Here is a 19839-nt window from a genome sequence, read left to right as displayed (position 1 = left end):
TTCTGAGCTTTCTAGGCTACTTCTGTCTCAGCACTTATGGAAGCTGTCCTGAATGACTCAGGTGGGGTTCTTACGGCCCTCTTGGGATGCAGGAATCAGCAAAGATTTTTTTCTTTAGTGACCCCGCCACTGTGGCCCTGGCCTGAGCTCCAAGGAGGACATTTGGCACCCATTTTATTGCTCTACACCACTCTTTATTGCTGCTGGGCCAGCCACCAGGTGCGGCCTGGCCGGGCTCGGAGGCAAGGTCCTGCTGTGCTCCCCATACTGACCACGGAGCGAAATGGAGCCCAGGCCCCCTCTGTTCAGGGCTGGGCACAGTCCAGGGCGCAGAGCCCTTGGGGAGGGCGGTGCGCAGCTCTACTCTTTCGAGTCGCTGGCCGTGGGCTCCTGGCAGAACTCGTCCATGAACTCGAGGAAACGGCCCAACTTGGGCTGGCCGGCGCTCAGCGCACGGCGGGTGGGCGGCCTGGGCGGCGGGCTAGCTGCGAACACAGTCCGCAGCGAGCTGCGTACCAGCTGCCGGTAGCGTGCGCGGAACTCCTTGAGTAGCCGCTTGGCCTCCCGGTATTGCTTCTGGTTCACTAGGCGCTGCTGTGCACGCCGCTGCAACACAGTGCCTACAAGGGACGAGAAAGGACAGCGCCAGGATCGCCCAGTTTCCCTGGCTCAGAGATGCAGAAAGTGTCTTGGTGTGTAGAAGCAGTCCAGCCCCGACAGTAGGAAGTCAATGCCTTAGTTGGAGATCCGAAGGTGCTGATGATGTGGAAACCTCCTGCCTGCACGCTCCAGCACACTGCAGGTAGACGCTCAAAAATTCCCACTTCCCACAGCCCTCCCTGCTTACCATGCACTCTTCTAGCTTCGCACCCGCCCTCCCTGCTAGACATCAGCCCGGCGGGACAGCTGGCACCATACCCAGTGGAGCCTCAGTAACGTTCCGAGGGTCCCGCATACGAATGAGGATATCATCCAGCAGCTGTGCTCGGGTCTTCCGTGGGGTTGGAATCTGCATCCTCCCGGCCTGGCACAAAGCAAGGAAGAGGTCTGTCACTTCATAGTCATACTGACAGGCGGGGGCAGTAGTGGGCGCTGGGAAACAGGCCTCAGGGTCCCAAAGTAACCCCAGGTCTGTACAACCTGCGGCATCCTCAGAGCTCAGGAACAGTCAGTGGCTGAACTGCTTACCCTCTTTTCCTTGGGAACATAGGGTTTCTGGAAAGAGTCCAGCCTGGGCTTGGAGGAACGGCAGATGAGCGGCTGCTTCAGCATGCGATGCAGGGCCTGTGCGTTCTTCTGGATGCCTAGAGGATGCAGCAACAGGTGTCAACCCTGACCCCTGCTCAGCGCTTGGAAAAGGACTTCAACGCCCAAGAAAGCCGTTCGTTCCCAGGGCTCCCTTATCTGCTCCCTTGCCTAGATCTCCACCATTCTTTGAGTGAAATGTCCCCATGAGCTCAGAGTCTAATGTGGAGAGACTTGGCCCCACAGTGATCCCGTAAACTTGGCGGTCACATGGAAAGGGCTCTCAGGAGACCCACTCCTTGGCAGGCTAATTTGGAGTTACAGATACTGGGGCACATCCAAGGAAATGGAATCAAAGCTGAGATAGCTGCCCCAAACCAGGTGGGAAAGGTTTGGGATGGTCTTACTGGCTCTTAAGGGGCTGGTGAGAGCTCAGGAACCTGGCTTTGTTTGGTTATTAGCTCTTTTCTGCAAGTAAATTTTTCATCCAGGGTGACTGGGCTAATCCAGCCAGTCTTTGAAAAAGCCATGACCCCCAAAGCAATGACAGTTCAGCAAAAGACAGGGACACCGCCATGCCCTAAGAATCTCCTGACACAGAGAGCAGGGCCTGGGGCACATGCCTTTATCCCAGCATTTAATCCCATACCCTTTGGCTCCAAAAAGGCCGGGTCAGGCTTGACTGTGAGCAGCTCTTCATAGCCATCATACTTGTGCAGAGAGGTAGCCGTCTGCTTCCTCCGAGTCCTCTTTGTCTCTCTGGGTGCTGTTGATGGTCTCCTCTGGTCATTCTTCTCTGTCTCCAACTTTTCCCTGTAGGCGGTGGAGGATGGCAGCTCATTCACCTGTGCCAAGAAGAAAATACACCCTCTTATTCCCTGCCACATCCCAGTATGGGCTCTGCACAGCCAATAGTGCTGAGCCCTGATACAGAAAATATCTGAGGCATGGAGGATGAAGACAGGAGACAAGATGATGAGTGGGAACAGGAAGAGGTGTGGCCAATCCGGGCACGCTCAGAGGAGGCCCAGAACCAGCCAGAAAACTTCATAGGAGGTGATGACTTAGTCTGGACCAAGTCCCAGGGACACAGGACAGCGAGCTGTCCCCAGACAAAGCAGGAGAGAGGGCTGGACTGTAGCCTCAATGAAGGATTGCAGCAGGAGGAGTCAGGGAGTGACATCAGGGCATGCTTAAAGAGACAGGTGGGTGGCCAGAGTGCTGAGTAGGCCTAGGAAGGACCTTCCAGTGCCACACTGAGGGTGTCTGTTTGGTATTCTTTATTCTTGCTCTGAGGTACACCAGAGATATTTTAGCCTACCCAAATGGCTTTATTCAATACGGGAAACCCTGTTTCATGTAAGGACATTCTGAGGCCCTACCAACTCTTCCAGCCTTACAGAGGTTGAACAATCTTCATGTGAAATGCTTAGGGTTAGAGGTGTTTGCTTTTTAGAATATTTACATGACAAGGTAAGATACCTTGGCACTGGACCCAAGTCTATACATAAAATTTGCATATGTTTCATTTATATTTTATATACATAGCCCTAAGGTAATTTCATACATCTTAAATGGGTTTATGTATGAAACAAAATATCATCAAAATTTCCTCTTGTGGATGTGTTGACACATTAAAAAAAAAACAAAAACAAAAAACCAGCATTCAGAGCACTTGGGATTTGAGTCGTTCAGGTTGGGGATGTTCAAACTTGATTTCCTCTTTATACACTGCTGCACTGACAGTGAATAGTCATGGTGTTAAACATCCCACTTGAATTTCTCCCCGACCTTCATTCCCTGTTCTCTGCCCATATTTCCACCATGTCTCTTCCAGCCTGAGAAGTGCAGCTCATTCCAGCCTCCTATCCACTCCTGGAAGGAGGAGGCATCCTTCCTCAGGTTCTTGTCCCTGGGTTCTCCCATCCCAGCACTGATGGCAAGCTCTGCTCCTACAAGCTTTCCTCAGCAGTGGCACCTGTGTCTGAGCCATCTTTGTTCCTAGGACCCAGGGAAGCATGAGTAGTGAGGTACCTTTTAGCAGAGAGGGACAGGTAGTGACAAGTCTCCACAGACTGGCCAGCACCAGGTCCCAGTGAGATCCAAGATGCTGTCTATGCCACAGGACATAGTGTCCTGAGTAGCCTCTCATGACAGTGCCTGTGAGCTGCACTTCCTTTGGGGTTTCCTGACTTCCCTGGGCAGTCCACAACAGTGTAGGAACCTGTGGGTGCTGCAGCTGGGGATAGAGGCAGCTGGGGGCTGTCACCTGGGTCAGGAAGATGGACTCCGTACTCTTGGCGTCATCATCTGATAGGTGCTCTGAGCCCATGAGGCCGGCTGTATGGCTCTGGTGGGACACTGTCTCACTGTGAACGGTGGAGTCGGAGCAGATGGGAGGCATTGGCACAAAGGCCCGGTGAGTTATGGAAGGGCCTTCTGGGCCCTCATTGGAAAACAATGCCTCGTGAGAGGTATCTTCAGTGGAGTGCTCTGGCTCTGGCCTAAGACTTGACGGAGGGTTGTCTGTGATCGTTTTGAGGTGATGGGGGACCAGAGACTGCTTCGGCACCTTGGGGATGTAGGTTTTCACCTGTATGAAAGAAAGACTGGGTTGGATTTGCTCTCTAGCCCTACCAGCCTCACGTGGTTGTACAATAGGAGCAGTTTGGGGAGGCAGGAGAGCAATCACACATGCTCACAGAGAACATAGCATCATTCCACACCACCACAGAGGCTCAGTGTTGAAGGGCTCTTGCTGCCACCTAACAACCTGAGTTTGATCCCTGGGATTCACACAGTGGAAGGAGAGAACTAGCTCCCACGAGTTATCTCCTGACCTCCACATGGGCTCTGTTGTGCAGTCTAAATTTTATCAATTACCCAAGGAACATTGAGCCTGTCTCCCAGGTACTGACTATCCCAGTCAGTGACAGTCTGCCCCTTTGGCCTGGAGACCTGGGCTCTAGGCCTTACTCTGTTCATGGCAGCTTCTCTTCAGGGTTCACCGGAATGCCTCTTGCTATCTTCAGGAAGCCCTAGAGTGGGTGGGAGTGGCCCTCCTTTTCCTGAGCCAAGTTTCTCAGGAGCTGTGGAACTACTTCCTCAACTGGCAGGGCCTATCACCATCGCTCCTGTGCTAACGCCCTGGGGGTAGGGGGCAGTGTGGGCAGTGTGACTGACTAACACTGTACTTAGGAACGTGCAGGCTGAGACACAGTTGGATCCCTGGTAACTGCTTCCTCCTACCAACAGGGCAGACCACCCCCACCCCACCCCCCAGCCCTACCTATACCCAGATCCAACACTGGAGGAACAGGAAGGACCACTCATTTCTAGAATCAATTTCACTTTAAGAGAATGTTTTCCTTTTGATATGTGTAGAGTCTGTGTTTTGAATGGAAGCCTGAAGGGCATGGACCTTCATCAAAACCCACGCTACAGAGGGAAGGCAGCACCTAGCAGGACTTTGGCGTACCTGGAGCCCTTGCCAGAAGGGAGATGGAGGGCTGCTTCCTAAACCTACCCTATCCCTTCCCACAGGGTGAATTGACACTCTCCATCCCTGACTCACTGGTGGCCCCTTGCCCTCAGGACTAGTCTGGTCTGTCTGCCTCTCCTGTCCTCACAGGGAAAAGCCCACCAAGTATGCTCTCCATTTTCTCTGCCTGCCCATAACTGTGTCCAAGGGCTCACAGCCTGGAGCCTTCGTCTCTTCTGCACTAAGACTATCCCCAGCTAGCGTCAGGCCTAAGCCCTGTTCTGGGGTCAAGTCTAGATGTGCACACTACTGTTTTGTTTGTGGCAAGCTGGTGCTTGGCATTTATTAACAGTAACATCTCAGTTCCTCAGGACCTTGAACAGGATGATGGGGGTGGGGTGGGAGGGCCACCCTAAACCCAGTACACATATCTGGTGAGCTAGTGCACCATTTTGAGCCTGTTTTCTCAGGACGTGAGCAAGGGCAGAGGCGTGTGTGCTCCAGAGAATCCTGGCACTAGAGTACCGTAAGAGGCCTGTACTGAGCACCTAGCTCACTAGCATTGCCTCCCCAGATGGCAGCCAGGCAGGAATGTGGCAGATCCTCAGAGCAGGCAAGAGAAACCCTAGGACTTTCTATTTCTGGCTTTAAACCCTTGCTGTGCTCCTCTGAGGGTTTAAGAGCTTGGTTTGACAGAGCTGCAGCAGAGCGGATGGAGCAAGGGACAGATTTGGGGATCAGCAATGTCTGAGCTTGGAGACAGGAGCTTCTCACAGATGTTTTTAAATTCCTTCAGATCAAGAGGATGATAATTACTAATTCATGGCCCCCAGAGGCCAGCCTAAGAGATGCCGGAGTGAGAGGAGTCAGCTCTCCTGCATCAGGGACTGTGCTTCTGGTCCTGCTGACTCAGCTGTAACTTACATCAGGAACTTGTGTGGCTAAAGGCTTGGGCTCTGCAATTGAGCTTCATGTCTCTTTCCATCCACCCCTTTCAGGAGGTCTGTGGGGCTCCAGAGCTGAAATACTAGAGGCTCAAAAATCAAAACTCTTGCCAAGTTCAGACAACTATGGACAGTGGTAGGTCTTCCAGCTTCAAGGTTGGTTCCTCCCTACTTCTTCTCTGGCCCTTAGTTTCTCTGTGAAATTAGGAGGTCACTGACTTAGTGACCACCAAGGCCCCCCATCTACCTTCCTCTTGCTGGAGCTCTATCACCCCTGCTACAGGGTTTAACAAGGAACAGAGAAGGCACTGGAGCTGATGGAGAAGGTCCAGGTTTGCTGGGGAGCAGGGTTCTCATGCCCAAGTTGAATGCATGTTCAAATAGGTTCCATTTCTCCGAGGGCAGGGTCCTGTTGGAAGGCTTACCTTCCTTGATTCCTTCCGAGGCATCAATATATGGTGTTTAGGTTTTACCAGTTTCTTTCGAACTAAGCGGATGCCCAGGCGATCCTGGAGGAAGCTCTTCAGCAGTGGTGGGACCCCTGGTATGAAGGAAGACAGATGGAGATTAGTTAGTGACTCCTGGGGTTTACTGTGTGTCTGGCAATGTTCAGATGCTTTGCCTGTGTTAATGTAATTGTATTCTCTTTTCAACCCAAGGAAGTAGGTGTATATTGCTCCTATTCTATAAGCAAGGAAAGTGATGGACAGACAGGCTAAGGTAACAAAGTGAGCCGGCTTAGCACTTCCACTGTTGTTACAGCAGGCTCAGGCTCCAATGTACCTCCAGCTATTAGGCCTTGGCCAGGAGACGGTGGGCACCACAACAGAACTGCATTCAGGCTGCTGGCAGACCTAGCCCAGCAGCTGGGCCAACCCCAGATGAGAAATGGAGATGAGACCTGCTCTATAACCAGGGTGCAGCCTAAAGAGCTGGAGTGAGGGCTTGAGGATTCACAAGTGCCAGTTTTTTTTCTGGAGTGACCTTGGGCAGATCATGACTGCTGTGAGCTTTGGTTTCCACCAAAGTACTTGAGGTTAACATCTGCTTGCCACGATTGTTGTCAGGGCAAGCAGGTGCAAAGCAGGTGCTCGGCAATGCCAGCTGTGTCCTCCACTCTCCAGGGTCGCTGAGCCTTCCTGCTCTTCCCACCCCACTCCTCACTCCCCACCAGCATGTCCCCACTAGCCCCTAAAAGGTGAGAATCAGAATTCTAGAGCTAACACTGAGCACTGGGTTGGGGGACAGGTCACCATACCTCGTGTGTGTGCTACCAAAGGGTTGTTATGGAAGACAAGCTCACAGAGGGAAGGGAAGAGAGCTGCTGGCAGGACAGCATCCTCCTTTGCTATCTGGAAAAGCACGGGAGACATGTTAGTGGATGCTCCCTACCCAGGCAGGAGATGCTAGCTAACAAGGAGGGGCTGCAGAACAGATGTGGAGGGAGTGGCAGGCAGTCGGCAACACCTTATCCCTGCACTGTTGCCCGCTCAGGCCCAGAACACTTTGCCCTCCTGTCCACAAATCTGCCACAACTGCTTCACCCTTTAAAAATAATTGTTATTATTTATGTGCATGGGTATTTTGCCTGCACATATGTCTGCACCACATGTGTGCAGTGACCTCAAAGGCCAGAAGAGGGTGATGGATCTCCCTGGAACTGGTGTTAGATTACACTTGATTGTGAGTTACCACAGGGTGCTAGGAACTGAACCTGGGTCCTCAGGAAGAGTAGCCAGTGCTCTTAACAGCTGAGCCACATCTCCATCCCCCATTGCTGCATCTTTAAGAGTTCAAAATCTCCTATCCACACTGGATATGAGAGTATCAAGGATACTAATGACCAAATAATCAGAAGCACTTGTCTCCAAAAGCCCCAAGGGCTGGCACAGCACCGCCTTTGCATATAACTAGTCTTCCTTACAGCAAGCCTGCACACTCCATCAAAGACACTCTGGCCTCTCCTTCCTATCAGTCCTAGGCACCAATCCACCCAGTGAAGAGAGAGGGCCAGAACACACACTCCCTTGCCAATGGAATAAAGTTGAGCCATGACAAGGGACACGTCATGGCTGGCTGGGGCCAGGAGCTACTGTGCCCTTTTGTACTTAGCCTGTAGGTTGTCAGGCCAGACTCTGCATGACAAAAATCACACAAGCATTGTTGAGTAGAGTAGCAAGAACATGGGACAGCAGTAGGCTATTGGTACCAGAGGAGCCCAGAGTGGAGGTGGATTCAGGCACAAGGGTAAGAGGGTGTGGTGGTCTGAATATGCTTGGCCAATGGGGAGTGGCACAATTAGGAGGTGTGGCCTTGTTGGAGGAAGTGTGTCACTGTGGAGGCAGGCTTTGAGGTCTCTTAGTGCTCAGGCTCTGCCCAGTGTGAAAGAGACACTCCTTCTGGCTGCCTGAGAAGGGAATCTCCTTGTGGGGACCTTCAGATCAAGATATAGAACCTCATCTCCTTCTAGGGTACTCTCTAAAAGTCTGCCTGCATGCTGCCATGCTTCCTGCCATGACAATAATAGACTAAACCCCAGAAACTGTAAGCCAGTCCCAATTAAATGTTGTCCTTTATAAGAGTTCTTGGTCATGGTGTCTCTTCACAGTAATGGAAACCCTAAGACAGAAGAGAAGGACAGACACTTAACAGTTTGGCTATGAAGCAAATGGCATCTCTCATGGTTCTCCCTCAGCCAGCCCAGCACTTGATCCTCTAGAGCTCAGACTGTACCATAGGTTGCTAAGCCTTCTTGTCAAGAGCCAGGCAGTAAGGCTTGGGACACAGAGAGTCTCTGTTCCTGACTCACGCCTGCTCTTATAACCTCAAAAGAAGCCCCAGGCAGTTCTTAAGCAAATAGCTAGAGTGTTTCTTTTCCATGAAATTTTTATTTATGGTCTCTGACATTTGACTCCTCATATTGTAAATACTTCATGAAACATTATCCTTGTTGAATGCACATGAAAATGTAAAAGCCACTCACCCCAGAGGCTGTGCCAAGACCAGGGGTGGCAGACTCAGCTCCCCACATTTCAGTAAATCACCATTTTCCCCTTTGTGCTCATATTGCCTGTGCAGAACTATGTAGACAATATATATTTATAAGATCTGGCCCTTAAACAAAACGACAGGGTTTGGGAATATGACTTTGCAGTAGCCACTTGCCTAGGATGTGAGAGGCTCAAGGTTTAATCACCAATGCTGAAAACACATTACAAAAAGCTTGTGGTCCAGAGAGGAAGGCTTAATCTACCTGTGGTGTGTGTCATGGTGGCCCAGAGAGGCACACAGCCTCTGTGGGCAAACCAGGCAGTGAGAGGTAAGTTCTACACATGCAGGAGTGGAAATATAAATTGATTCAGTCAAGACCCAAGATCCTGTTACCCAGGGTGTGTCTTCTGTTCTGTTCTGTTCTGTTCTATTCTATTCTGTTCTGTTCTGTGATACCAAGCCCTAGCTCAAAGGCACGGATGCAGGGCTCTTTCTGACTGATTGGCAAGCAGAATCTGGCCCAGACTAGCCTGCTCCCTATGAGGTGAGTCAAATGATGTCAGGGATACAGTCAGGTTCTAGGGATAACCTTTGGTTTCTGCCCAACTACACTGGGTTAAAGTGATTTCCACCCAGCCTCACTGGATTAAAGACACTATAACTGCAAAACCTATGAGCTAAATAAATAGTGGTTAAAAGTAAAATTTGAGTTTTGCATTTGACACAACATTTCTAAGTGAATATCTTAGGGGAGAAGTTCTGTTTGGAGGTAGAATTGGCTTTGAAAACTTGTACCTCTGATAAACCAAAGCCTAATTTCAGCATGCATAGTGGCGTCTGTGATGGGGCACAAACAGCACCCACAGACAGACAGCACTTACAGACAGACAGCACCTACAGACAGAGAGCACCCACTGACAAACAGGCAGCATCCACACACAAACAGCACCCACAGACAGACAGCACCCACAGACAGTACACATACACAGACAACACCCACAGAGATGCAGCACCCAGAGAGACAGCACCCACAGAGAGACAGCACCCCCACACACACAAACAGCACCCACACACAGCACCTACAGACAGCACCCACTGACAAACAGGCAGCATCCACACACAGACAAACAGCACCCACAGACAGACAGACAGCGTCCACAGACAGACAACATCCACACACAGACAGACAGTACCCACAAACCCTTTCTGAATGCCTGCTGTGCATCATGTTATTCTGAAAGCTAAGGATACAGGGGTGGGTAAAAACAAAGCCTAGCACTAAACAAAATATGTCCTGGTGGTCTATAACAGATCACTGGCACAGAGATAACCAGGACGGTGGAAGCCAGCTGTCACACAGAAGATCGGCAGCCACGACGAGGACACAGAAGATGGAAGGAGTGTAGCCCCAACCTTAGCAAGGACACATGGGCCTTCCACGGTCCCGGCTGTCCTGAAGCAGGCAGAGAACTCTGGTCTCAGAGCAGTCCTGAGGAGTTCTCAGTAAAACAGAGCATCTCCAGGAGAGTGGGACACAGACTCACTGGTGCTCCATGCCAGGGCTACACATGCTTTAAAGACTCATCAGCTAAGGGCTATAATGAATTGTTGAAGTCCAAAGGGACAGAACCGAAGGTAGAAAGGAACAAATCTACAGCCATGAGTGGATCTTTCTTTTCCTGTGTGGTGTGCACCTATGTGGGTATGCTTGCCTGCACATGTATGTGTTGAGGCCAGATGTTGGCTTCTGCATCTTCCTTTCTCATCTCTACTTGACTTTTGAGATAGGGTCTCTCTGTGAACCTGCATCTGTTCCAGTTGGCCTGGCTGGCCAGCAAGGCCCAGGACCCACCTGCAGCTGCTCTTCTCCAGCACCCAGGTTACAAGTGTCTGCTGCCTCAGGCTCTTATGTGGGTGCTGGGGATATGAACTCAGGTTCTCACATTTGTGTGGCAAGCGACTTACAGAGTCATCTTCCCAGATCCACGAGTAGATATTTGAATACACTGCTGTCAGTAGCTGATAAGCGAGCTCGAGTTTACAGACTAGTAGTGACACTGCCAATATCTTATCTTGCCTCACATTCATCACACTGTCTCCACAGCTGCGGATACATGTTGCTTTACAAGCTTATGGGACAACCATCAGTTTTGCAGGGAACCTCAAAGCAAGTTTAAATAGATTTAAAAAGAAAGAAATCTCACAAATCATGTTTACCTGAGCAAAAGATATAATTAGAAATCAGCACATCTAAGATGCTTAGAAGAGCTCTATACATTTGGAAATTAGCCAACAGACTCCTAAGGAACCCACAAGTCAAAGACAAAGCTCAGGAAAATTAAAAATACTTAAAGTTGAATGAAAAAACATAGGGGTTGGGAGTGTACTTCAGTAGGTGAATACATGCTTAGCATGCACAGAACTTGGTTTTGTTCTCCAGCACCAATCAACCAACAAACAACAGAGAGTCTACAGAAAGACAAACAAGATGTACTAGATAGAGGGAAACAGCTCAGGGGAGACACTTGGACATTTCAGTCTGTGGTGTCTCCCAAGCCCCTTTTGCCTGCCTAAAGTCAGTGATTCACATCTAAGGTTAGACACGTTTCCTTGGCCAAGCATGAGGTCAGACTGGGCATCATACCCTACTTCACAATGCTGTATGTCTCTTTCATAGCACCAAGTGTGCATATAGTGTGGTTGCCTGTCCATTGTTGGTCTCCATGGCTGACAAGTTCTGAAAGACCAAATCTTTTCCTTTCTTTTTCTCAGTGCCTCCAGCCCAGGCTCACCTCAGACTTACTAGACAGCTGGCCCTGATCCTCCTGCCACTATTTCCGCAGGGGTGGCATCATAGGGACATGCCATCAACCCTGGGTTTCAGTAGCTAAGCAAGCACAATGCAGCCCCAGACTTTCTTTGTGCACCTGTACACCCAGTGCCTAGCATGGAGGCTGATGTGTGACAAGTGACAACCTTGGCCACCTTGAGAACCAGGGCCACACACTTGCATTCAGGGAAGAAAGGGCCAGATTTCAGGTTGGAATGGTTCACAGCCCTACCTCCCATCTGTGCCCGAGGGAAACAGCAAAGCAGTTACCTTATTGTAGGCCAGGCTAAGATATCTTAGCTCTGGGAAAGGTGGGGCCAGCGTCTGGTTCCTTGCTTTTAGTGACTTCACAGGAAGAATCTCAAATATGGGAGGAAGTGAACATACCTTGGCTGTCTTAGGAGGAAAAACAGTCAGAGTCAAAGTGTCACAATGATTCAAAAACAAGTTGAGGCTGGCAGCAGCCAGCACCTTTTCTACTGGATATGATGGAAGATCTCTATAGAGAATGTGGCCAGAGACATCTAGGATCATAAAGGCCAGAATTCTGATCCCATGTTCTCTGAGGTCATATGAGCTAATAATACTCCAGCATCCAAAGTTCCAATGTCAAGTTCTCTGGGGACACAGAATACTATAGGAGTGCTGCAAACACAGAGGCTCTGCCCTTCTTCCAGCCCCAGCCCAGCACAACTTAGCTCTGGCTGCCCCTTCTGTGCATCAGCTGAAATTTCCCCCAGGAGATAGAGTAGGTTTTACACTGATGAAGGCCATCAGTCGCCTTAGCCAGACGTGGGAGGGCAGGATTGGGCTGAGAGGGGAACCCAAACTGTCATTCACGGTGGAACAACAGCTAAGTCCTGACCAACTTGAGGCAGGCTCAGCCTGATGATGGGATGGTTCATCTGGATCCCCTGTAACACCTGGCTCCCCTACAGCCTGGAGTGCCTCAGGGCCAATGTGGGATCAATCAGGAAAAGGGAACTGATGGATTAACCATGCCAAACTCAGCTCACTTATGTTCACCATGAATTACAAGGAGCCAAAGGACATGATGAGGGTAGATAATGGACTAAGATGAACCAAATGTCCCTAGAGGCACTAACTGCTGTGTGATCTTGACCCCATCACTCTACTTTTCCTTGTACAATAGATGAGCATGTGACGATCAACTACTTGGAGCCAAACATTTTATGTCCTCCTGAGTCAACTTGTGAAGCCACATATATGAGACAGGTCAGTGTCAAGCAAATGAGTGATACTGTTTGGAAATGTAGATGGCTCCTCGGGTACGGGTCACTCACTGCCACCTGACAGAGCTGGGTAGGATGACAACAGACAGCAGTCACCCCCATTTTTCAACTCCCTGTGACAGGGATTCCTGAGGGGGCCTACAGCTCTCTCCTGTGCTACTTTGAACTTAGGGTCATATCAACTCCCCCACACAAGCAAATCTTAAAAATGAGCTACAGAAGATTAATTATCCCTAAACTCACCTCACATTTCCCACCATCCTTCAAGGCAGAAGGCACAAAGGTAAGAGTAATTAAGGCATTCTCATGATTCTAGACACAGATCTGAGGGCAGATTACCCCCACTGTGGGAATAGAAGTAGGAGCAATTACTCCATGATGGTAGGGGAGACTGCCGCCCAAGTGGGAGCAATCCTCTCGTGACTGAGCCAAACTTCTTCAACAAGCAATACTTTCCTGAGAGTCCACAGGACCTCTACAACCAGACCTGAAACAATGAGCTGCAGAGACGGCCAAGACTAATCAACTATGTGTGCTTGTGGCCCCAACATAATCTTAGTCCTTCCCCTACATAGCCCTGGGCTCTGTCAGACCCAGTGTGAGGGTGAGGGGTCTGAGCTCAAACATCCCAAGGACAAAGCTAGCTACCAGTCCCCCTGTTTCTTCTCAGTGTGATTACGCTGCATAATTATGTTTCCCCTTAACTACCACTTATCTCCCTGATTGATTTGAGGAAACAGGTGGCAAGTTCCTGGCCTGTTTGAACCCTCAGGGTCAGACTGGAGCAAGACTAGGTAAGCAGAAAGGGGCAAGCCCGAGTAGAGCACAGGCCAAGAAAGTCAAGACCATCAGGCTCAGAGTACACCAGCTGAGGGCATGACTGGTCCTCTCTTAGAGAGACATGCCTCTGACTATTACAGAGAAAGATCCCTGAACATCTCTTCCACTCAATTCACCTTCCAGGTTCTCAGATACTGAGCTATAAGCAACAATGTTCCTGCCAACTGCCATTGATTCATCACTGGCCACAGGCCCCTTCACCCAATATGAATATCCTTTTACAATGTGACACTTGGCACTGGCCAACTCAAAGGAGCACTTGCCATCTCTACACTTCTAAAACTAGACTAGCTGCCTTACAGTGACAGCAGTATGGTGCCTTATCTGCCCCAGATATTCGTGTTGAGCTTCTAAAGTCCTGGGATTAAGTGATGGGCTGTCTGTTAGCCAGGATTCCTTGGGCTGCCTGTTAGCCAGGGTCCTTAAACCACATTTCCATTCTGCTAATGGGATTGGAATGGGAGCTGTCAGACCCAGTGTGAGGGTGAGGGGTCTGAGCTCAAACATGCATCTAAGAAGACTAACAAAAGTTGTGCTTTGAGGCTCAGGCAAACCCTCTGGTTGGTGTCAGGAGGGTGGATGCCAGGTTCCATGGGGGGAGGATGCATGAGGGCAGGGTGCATGGTGGGGGCAGGGTGTATGGGAGCAGGGTACATGGGGGCACAGTTCGCACAAGCTTTGCTGGTAGGACCTTGCTGATCTCACCTTACAAGCCATCTCATTTTGCTGACCTCACTTTTTGTCCTTTATAATATGACTGCAGTTGTCTGAGCAGGACCCTTTCTTGAGATCTCTTTAAGTTCTAGTAAATTCTTGAACAGGATGGGGGGGTGGTTGTTGGGACTCCCAAATTTATAGCTAGTTGGCCACATATACCTAAACTCAACATCACAGTGCTGCAATCATCCTGCCCCTTTCAATTTCCTTTGACAAGAGAATGTGGCTAACATATCACATCTGAATTTCTCTCTTCCACTTCTTTCTTGCTCTCTTGAGACCTGATTGCATCTTGTTGTTAAGACCAAGATGAATAAGACAAGGAAGAGTCCAGGGCCTGCCATATCCTTTGAAGCTCAGCTCCCAGCTGGCTTGCCATGGTTGCAAACCCAGCAGACCCACCTTGCTACCTCAAAGAATTCTGGGAAGTACCCAGCTGAACTTGAGCCAGTGCTTGTTGCTCTGTAGCAGAGGTTAGCTGGCATGGTTTCTTACATGGTCGTATCTGTGAGGAGGGGCTTACTGGGCTGTGTGTCAAGGCTACGGTTTGGCTAGCTGTAGAAATGCACATCTTGTTGCAAATGGAAGCATCTATATTTAGTTTACATGTATCAGTCCCTATGAGCTTGGCTAGTGAGCTCTGCCCTGAGACAAAAAAAACAGTCTTCTACACTGACAAAATCAAATAGTACACCTTTGACAGCAAGGCTCTGATCTGGGCACTGCACCCAGCAGGAACTTGTCCATTTTTTGAGGCCTTTGTGAGAGGACTCTGTGAGTTCCATCCCGGCGGCAGTCCCAGTTATATCACTTGAAGTAGCTGCTGCCATTACACTAAGCTGAACAGTGTCTGGAGGCACGGGGGCAAGGCTGTGGACAGATCAGAGCCTGTTCAGTTCCCCTATCGCATCATTACAGGGCTGACTCACAGTAGGTGCTCAGCAAAAACGTGTTCACTTAGTGTGACCTAAAGAAATGTCTCCTGTGGTTTATTCAGTTTTGTTGGTTACCATCTAAAGGCTCTTGTCATTATTCTCTAACTAGCACAGTACAACTCTCTACAAGAATTAACGCTGTATCTGGTATTATAATCCAGCCGAGGCTGGGAATGGTGTTTAGGGGGTACAGCACTTGCCCTGATTGTGCAAGGCCTTGGGTTCCATCCCTAGTAGGATAATGAACAAACACAAATGTGAAGTAGCAGGTCCTCCTACCTCTGAGGTTGAAAATCCAGGGTAAGAAGAGAACACAACCTCTGAAACATAAAAAGAGACAGAAGGAAGGTGGTGAGGACCTCAGGACCCACAGGGTGGGGTCTGCATCTCTCCCCAACTGTGTCTTCTGGGTGCCCCCAGACAAGGGTCAGACTGGGAAGAAAACCCAGTTCCTTAGCCAGGCTGCCGGGAGCCTGCACGGTTGGTCCCTTCCCTCCTCCTCCCATCTCCCATCTCAGCTCACTCTGCCCTTCTGGCTCACTCAGTGTTTCAGTCACATGGGTCTTCATCTTAACTTTGCAATGTGTGAACTCTCTCTAGCCCCAGTGCTCCTGGGGAGCCTGCACAGAGTAGAAAGCTAACGAGCTGTCTCATATGAGAGAGAGGAACAGGAAAGACGCCTGTCTGAGGGGGAGGTGAAGACATGCTGAATGCCTGGAAACACAACGTGTTACTTGGTGAAGTTGATGAGAGCAGCTGGGATAGGGAGGAGGCTGCAGAAGAGCTCATCCTGGGCTGGGTAGGCTCAGATGAGCCAGTCAACTGCTGAGTTTCACCTAAGGACCAAGGCAGGGTGTCTGTGCGTCTGCACCCTGTGCAGTCAGCACTCTGCTTTACTCTGAGAGTGCCTGGGCCGCCCTCATGTTAATGACAGGATGAGAAAGGTCCACATGAGAATAAACAGTAGAGGACAGTAGGCAGGACAACACTCGCCCTGAACAGCTCTCCTAGCCGGCAGTCTAGCAGGGACCGGGAAAGGTTCATGCAGCATGTTGCCAGTCTGCCAGGGAATGAGCCATCTTGACTCTGGCAAGGAGGTGCCTGGTGGGAGGAGGCTTTGACAGCAGGGAGGGAGGGGCTCCCAGAGCTTTGGCAGCTGCTGTGATTCCTAGGAATGGCAGAATGGAAGCTTTACCTTGCTTAGCATGTGAATGCAATTGGCATATTTTCCACATTCATAAAGCAGCCTAATTCTGACCTGTTTGGTGGGTCCTCTCTTCAAAGATCTGGGTCAATTCCACAAAGCCAGCTGAGCTCAGATAGCACAGCTCTTCCTCATGTCAAAGTCTTAGGTCTAGTGTCTAAGAGGCCCTTCCTGCAAGATTCTAATTTTCCTGGATTCCAACCTCTTCATACATAAATACATGTACGGTTATACATATCCAGGCTCCAAGGGCTTCACAACATTGTCTTCCAACACTTAAAAAATGAAAACTACCCAACTTTCCTAGGAAACAGAAGAGAAGAGCATACTGAATGCTCTGAAGGCATTGTACGAGGCAAGCACAGCCTTCATCCCCAGGCCTCATGGGAGCATCTTAACAGAGGGAGACATGACACCAGTCACCTGCTGGTCATGGCTGCAAAACCCTCCACGGAATGTCAGCAAATTCAACTGCATGGCCAAGGGTCAGGGTCTTGTCATGGGAATGCAAGACTGACTCAGCACTGAGGCGTCCATCCAAAGCACTCTCATTTCACCAACCCCTTCAAATAAGGATGTGAGGGTTGGAGGCGGAGGCAGGCAGATCTCTGTAAGTTCCAGGCCAGCCAGAGTTGCTGTCATGAACACAGATGAATGCAAAAGAGCCTGAAAGTGACTGGAGGCAGGAAATGAACTTGGGACCGCTGCTGGATGAGTTCAATATGTCAGTGTGCCAGCAGCAAAGGAATGGGACTGGAGTATCAAAAGCAGCACCACTGATGATTGCATAAAGAGACCAAAGGCCCAGGAACACATCTGACGACAGATGTGCATGGTCTCGGCTTGGAAACAACACAGCCTCCTGGGAGGAACTAAAGGACTTGACAATCAGGCTGGAGGGTGGCTCAGTGGTTATGTTCTTCCAAAGGACCTGGTTTCAATTTCCAGCACACACTTGGCAGCTCGCAATCTTCTGGAACTCCACTCCCAGGAGAGCCTATCCCCTCTTCTGGCCTCCTCAGGCAATGCGGTACAAAGACATACATATAGACAGAATACACACATAAGATGTTAAAATTAAATAAAAGACCTGAAAACTGATAGGGTGTGTTCTTCGACAATTTGGAAGACATATCATAAAGACATTATTTCCACCTTGACCCAGAGAGTCAGTTCACTTCCAATCAAATGTCCAAAAATTGTTGGGCACTGCAGCTCACCCAAAGAGACTCACTAGCGAGCAGCAAGCCTAGGCACAAAGCCACAATGACACTCACTCTTGCTATCACTTCAGCTTGGCAGGGTAGCGGGTTATGGGGGTAGTAGGCTAAAAATACATTTGCATGAAAACAGCCTTATGTAATGGTATATTTAAATAAATGAAGAGAATTTCTATAAAAGTCTTTATAGAGAACCACTGAAGTGGGCAGGCCAATGGCAGACCAAGCTCACAACTGGCCAGACACTCCTTACAGAAACAAGTCAAGGGAAAAACGAACTACACAGTAGAAAAAAGTATACATTCCAATTTAAAAGTAGGTAAAAGACTTGAGTATTTCCCAAAGGAACATCAAACTGACCAACACACACATAAAAAGATACTTGCCATCACTCATCTGAGAGATGGAAGTTGAAACCACGATGCCCTGGCCCTACATATCCAGCAGAACAGCGAGTCCATCCCAAGCACCTGTGAGGCTATGGAGTGACCGGGACTTGCAGGTCAGAGTGGGAATGAACCGGACCAGCCATGCTGGGAACCATTGGCAGTGTCACGGATGCTCGACCACATGGCAACAAGCAAGTCTTCTCCTGGGCACACACCCCAAGGAAGTGAGGGCATGTGCCCGCTGAAGGCTAAGAGGATGCTCCCAGCAGCTCCCAGCAGCTCCTAGCCCCAAACTAGATCTAACCAGAAGATCTCTCAACAGCAAAAAGGAAACAAATCGTGGGTATATACGGCAGAAATAATAGCAGGGGAAAAGATATATGGAGTAATATTAGTGAATATACTGACATAACACTAGACAGTCCTGTGCCTATGGGTCAAGCTGGGCAAAGGCGGTTATTCTTGGAGGAGGTACTTCCTGGGAAGGTCCCACTGGGAATGTTGGATTGTAATGTGAGTAAAGCATGTATATAAAGAGTGTAGATAAAACCTCAAGCTCTGCACAAGATGTCTGTACTTCACCTGTTGTACGCTATTTTCCCCAATTTGAACTGTAAATAAATAGTTGGGAGACACACAGTAACATAAGGACCAGAACAGTATGTTCAACCCAGACATGTGCCTCTCTGTTACTGGCTTGGGTTTAATATGTGTTAATGTGTCTTTCTTTTCTGCCTCAGGGAGCTGCTATGTGGATGTGACTCTTGGAACCGAGGGGCCATCCTGAGAACCTAGTAGGAACCAGGCTAATAGGATAAGCAGGTAAGCTAGTACCTGAGCAAGATGAAAAGACCTGAAGCCCTCGAGGACATGGATACATCACAGACTTTCCTGGCTCCTTAGTATATGAGATTTAAAAAAAAAATAGTTATTCACTTTTACTTGGAGTTTGCAAGCATCTTACCTGACAGACTGTTTTGAAAGTCACTAAAGTGGTTCTAAAGTGGTTCATTTAGAATGCAGGAGCTCCCAGAATCACTCTTATGATCAACCCCACAAGCTTACTCTGCAGTGGAGCAGCATCAGGAACAAGGGCCATGGCTCACCTGTGCGGTCAACATCCTTTTTCATGGGCAGTACAGTATAATTTGGTTGCTCATCAGGTGTCTCGAATATCCACATCTGGGGCTGCAGCTCTTTCTGGGGATTTGGCCCCTCTGTAACCCAGTCCCCTGTTCCCTCACGGAGCTGAACCTGTTGTAGGTACGGGATCCGGAAAATCTTGTTTTGGTCCAGGCTCAACTTCTTCAATCTTCAATTAAGGAAAGTAAATTCAGAATCACAGAAATGCTATTACCTCTGAGGTATTACTGAGCAAACTGGGAGACCCACATGGACTCTAGCTTGGACATGGACACCTGTTGTGTGAGCTTGAGTTGGGGTGGCTTACTTTCTCTGGGGCTTAATGCTCCTACCTCATAAAGGGGATAGTGCTTATTAACGCTGGTGAAGTCTCTAGTGAAGACTAAATGAGAGAATTTGTAGACAGTAGGCACAAAGTAGTATCCAGTAAGTAGTAACCAAATTCAAAGGAAATATTCAAGGGATCTTTGTCACATGTGTAGAACTTGAAAACTAAAGTTCTCTGTGGGGTTGTGGGGGCAGTTGTGTGTGTGTGGGTTGTGTGTGTGTGGTTGTGTGTGTGTGGTTGTGTGGAGGAGGTGTGGGGGAGGTTGTATGTGGTGGAGTTGTGTGCGGGGCGGGGGAGGGTTGTGTTTGGGCAGTTGTGT

General features: G+C 49.4%; 1 protein-coding gene and 1 long non-coding RNA gene across 4 annotated transcripts in view; one reads left to right on the top strand and one right to left on the bottom strand.

Moving 5' to 3' along the window:
- Nucleotides 1-172: 172 nt before the first annotated feature.
- The window catches only part of Xrra1 (X-ray radiation resistance associated 1), a 67036-nt gene continuing 47369 nt past the window's right edge, over nt 173-19839 (bottom strand). For 2 of the 3 annotated variants that reach the window (XM_031387510.1, XM_031387512.1), the window contains 10 exons: nt 19156-19361; nt 15516-15556; nt 11762-11887; nt 6929-7022; nt 6096-6211; nt 3515-3838; nt 1895-2090; nt 1189-1304; nt 919-1024; nt 173-620 (listed from right to left, as the gene is read on the bottom strand). In XM_031387510.1, the coding sequence (XP_031243370.1) occupies nt 361-620; nt 919-1024; nt 1189-1304; nt 1895-2090; nt 3515-3838; nt 6096-6211; nt 6929-7022; nt 11762-11887; nt 15516-15556; nt 19156-19361 (1585 nt within the window). In that variant the 3' untranslated portion in view covers nt 173-360. The remainder of the gene's footprint in view (nt 621-918; nt 1025-1188; nt 1305-1894; nt 2091-3514; nt 3839-6095; nt 6212-6928; nt 7023-11761; nt 11888-15515; nt 15557-19155; nt 19362-19839) is intronic. The other variant, XM_031387511.1, reaches the window with a different exon arrangement.
- The window catches only part of LOC116102633, a 27061-nt gene continuing 19326 nt past the window's right edge, over nt 12105-19839 (top strand). The window contains exons 1-3 of the long non-coding RNA XR_004123245.1: nt 12105-12239; nt 12645-12727; nt 18790-18871. This is a non-coding gene — a long non-coding RNA (uncharacterized LOC116102633). The remainder of the gene's footprint in view (nt 12240-12644; nt 12728-18789; nt 18872-19839) is intronic.

Source organism: Mastomys coucha, unplaced genomic scaffold, assembly GCF_008632895.1.
Source record: "Mastomys coucha isolate ucsf_1 unplaced genomic scaffold, UCSF_Mcou_1 pScaffold21, whole genome shotgun sequence".
Classification (NCBI taxonomy): domain Eukaryota; kingdom Metazoa; phylum Chordata; class Mammalia; order Rodentia; family Muridae; genus Mastomys; species Mastomys coucha.
This window is presented reverse-complemented; position numbering and strand designations above follow the sequence as displayed.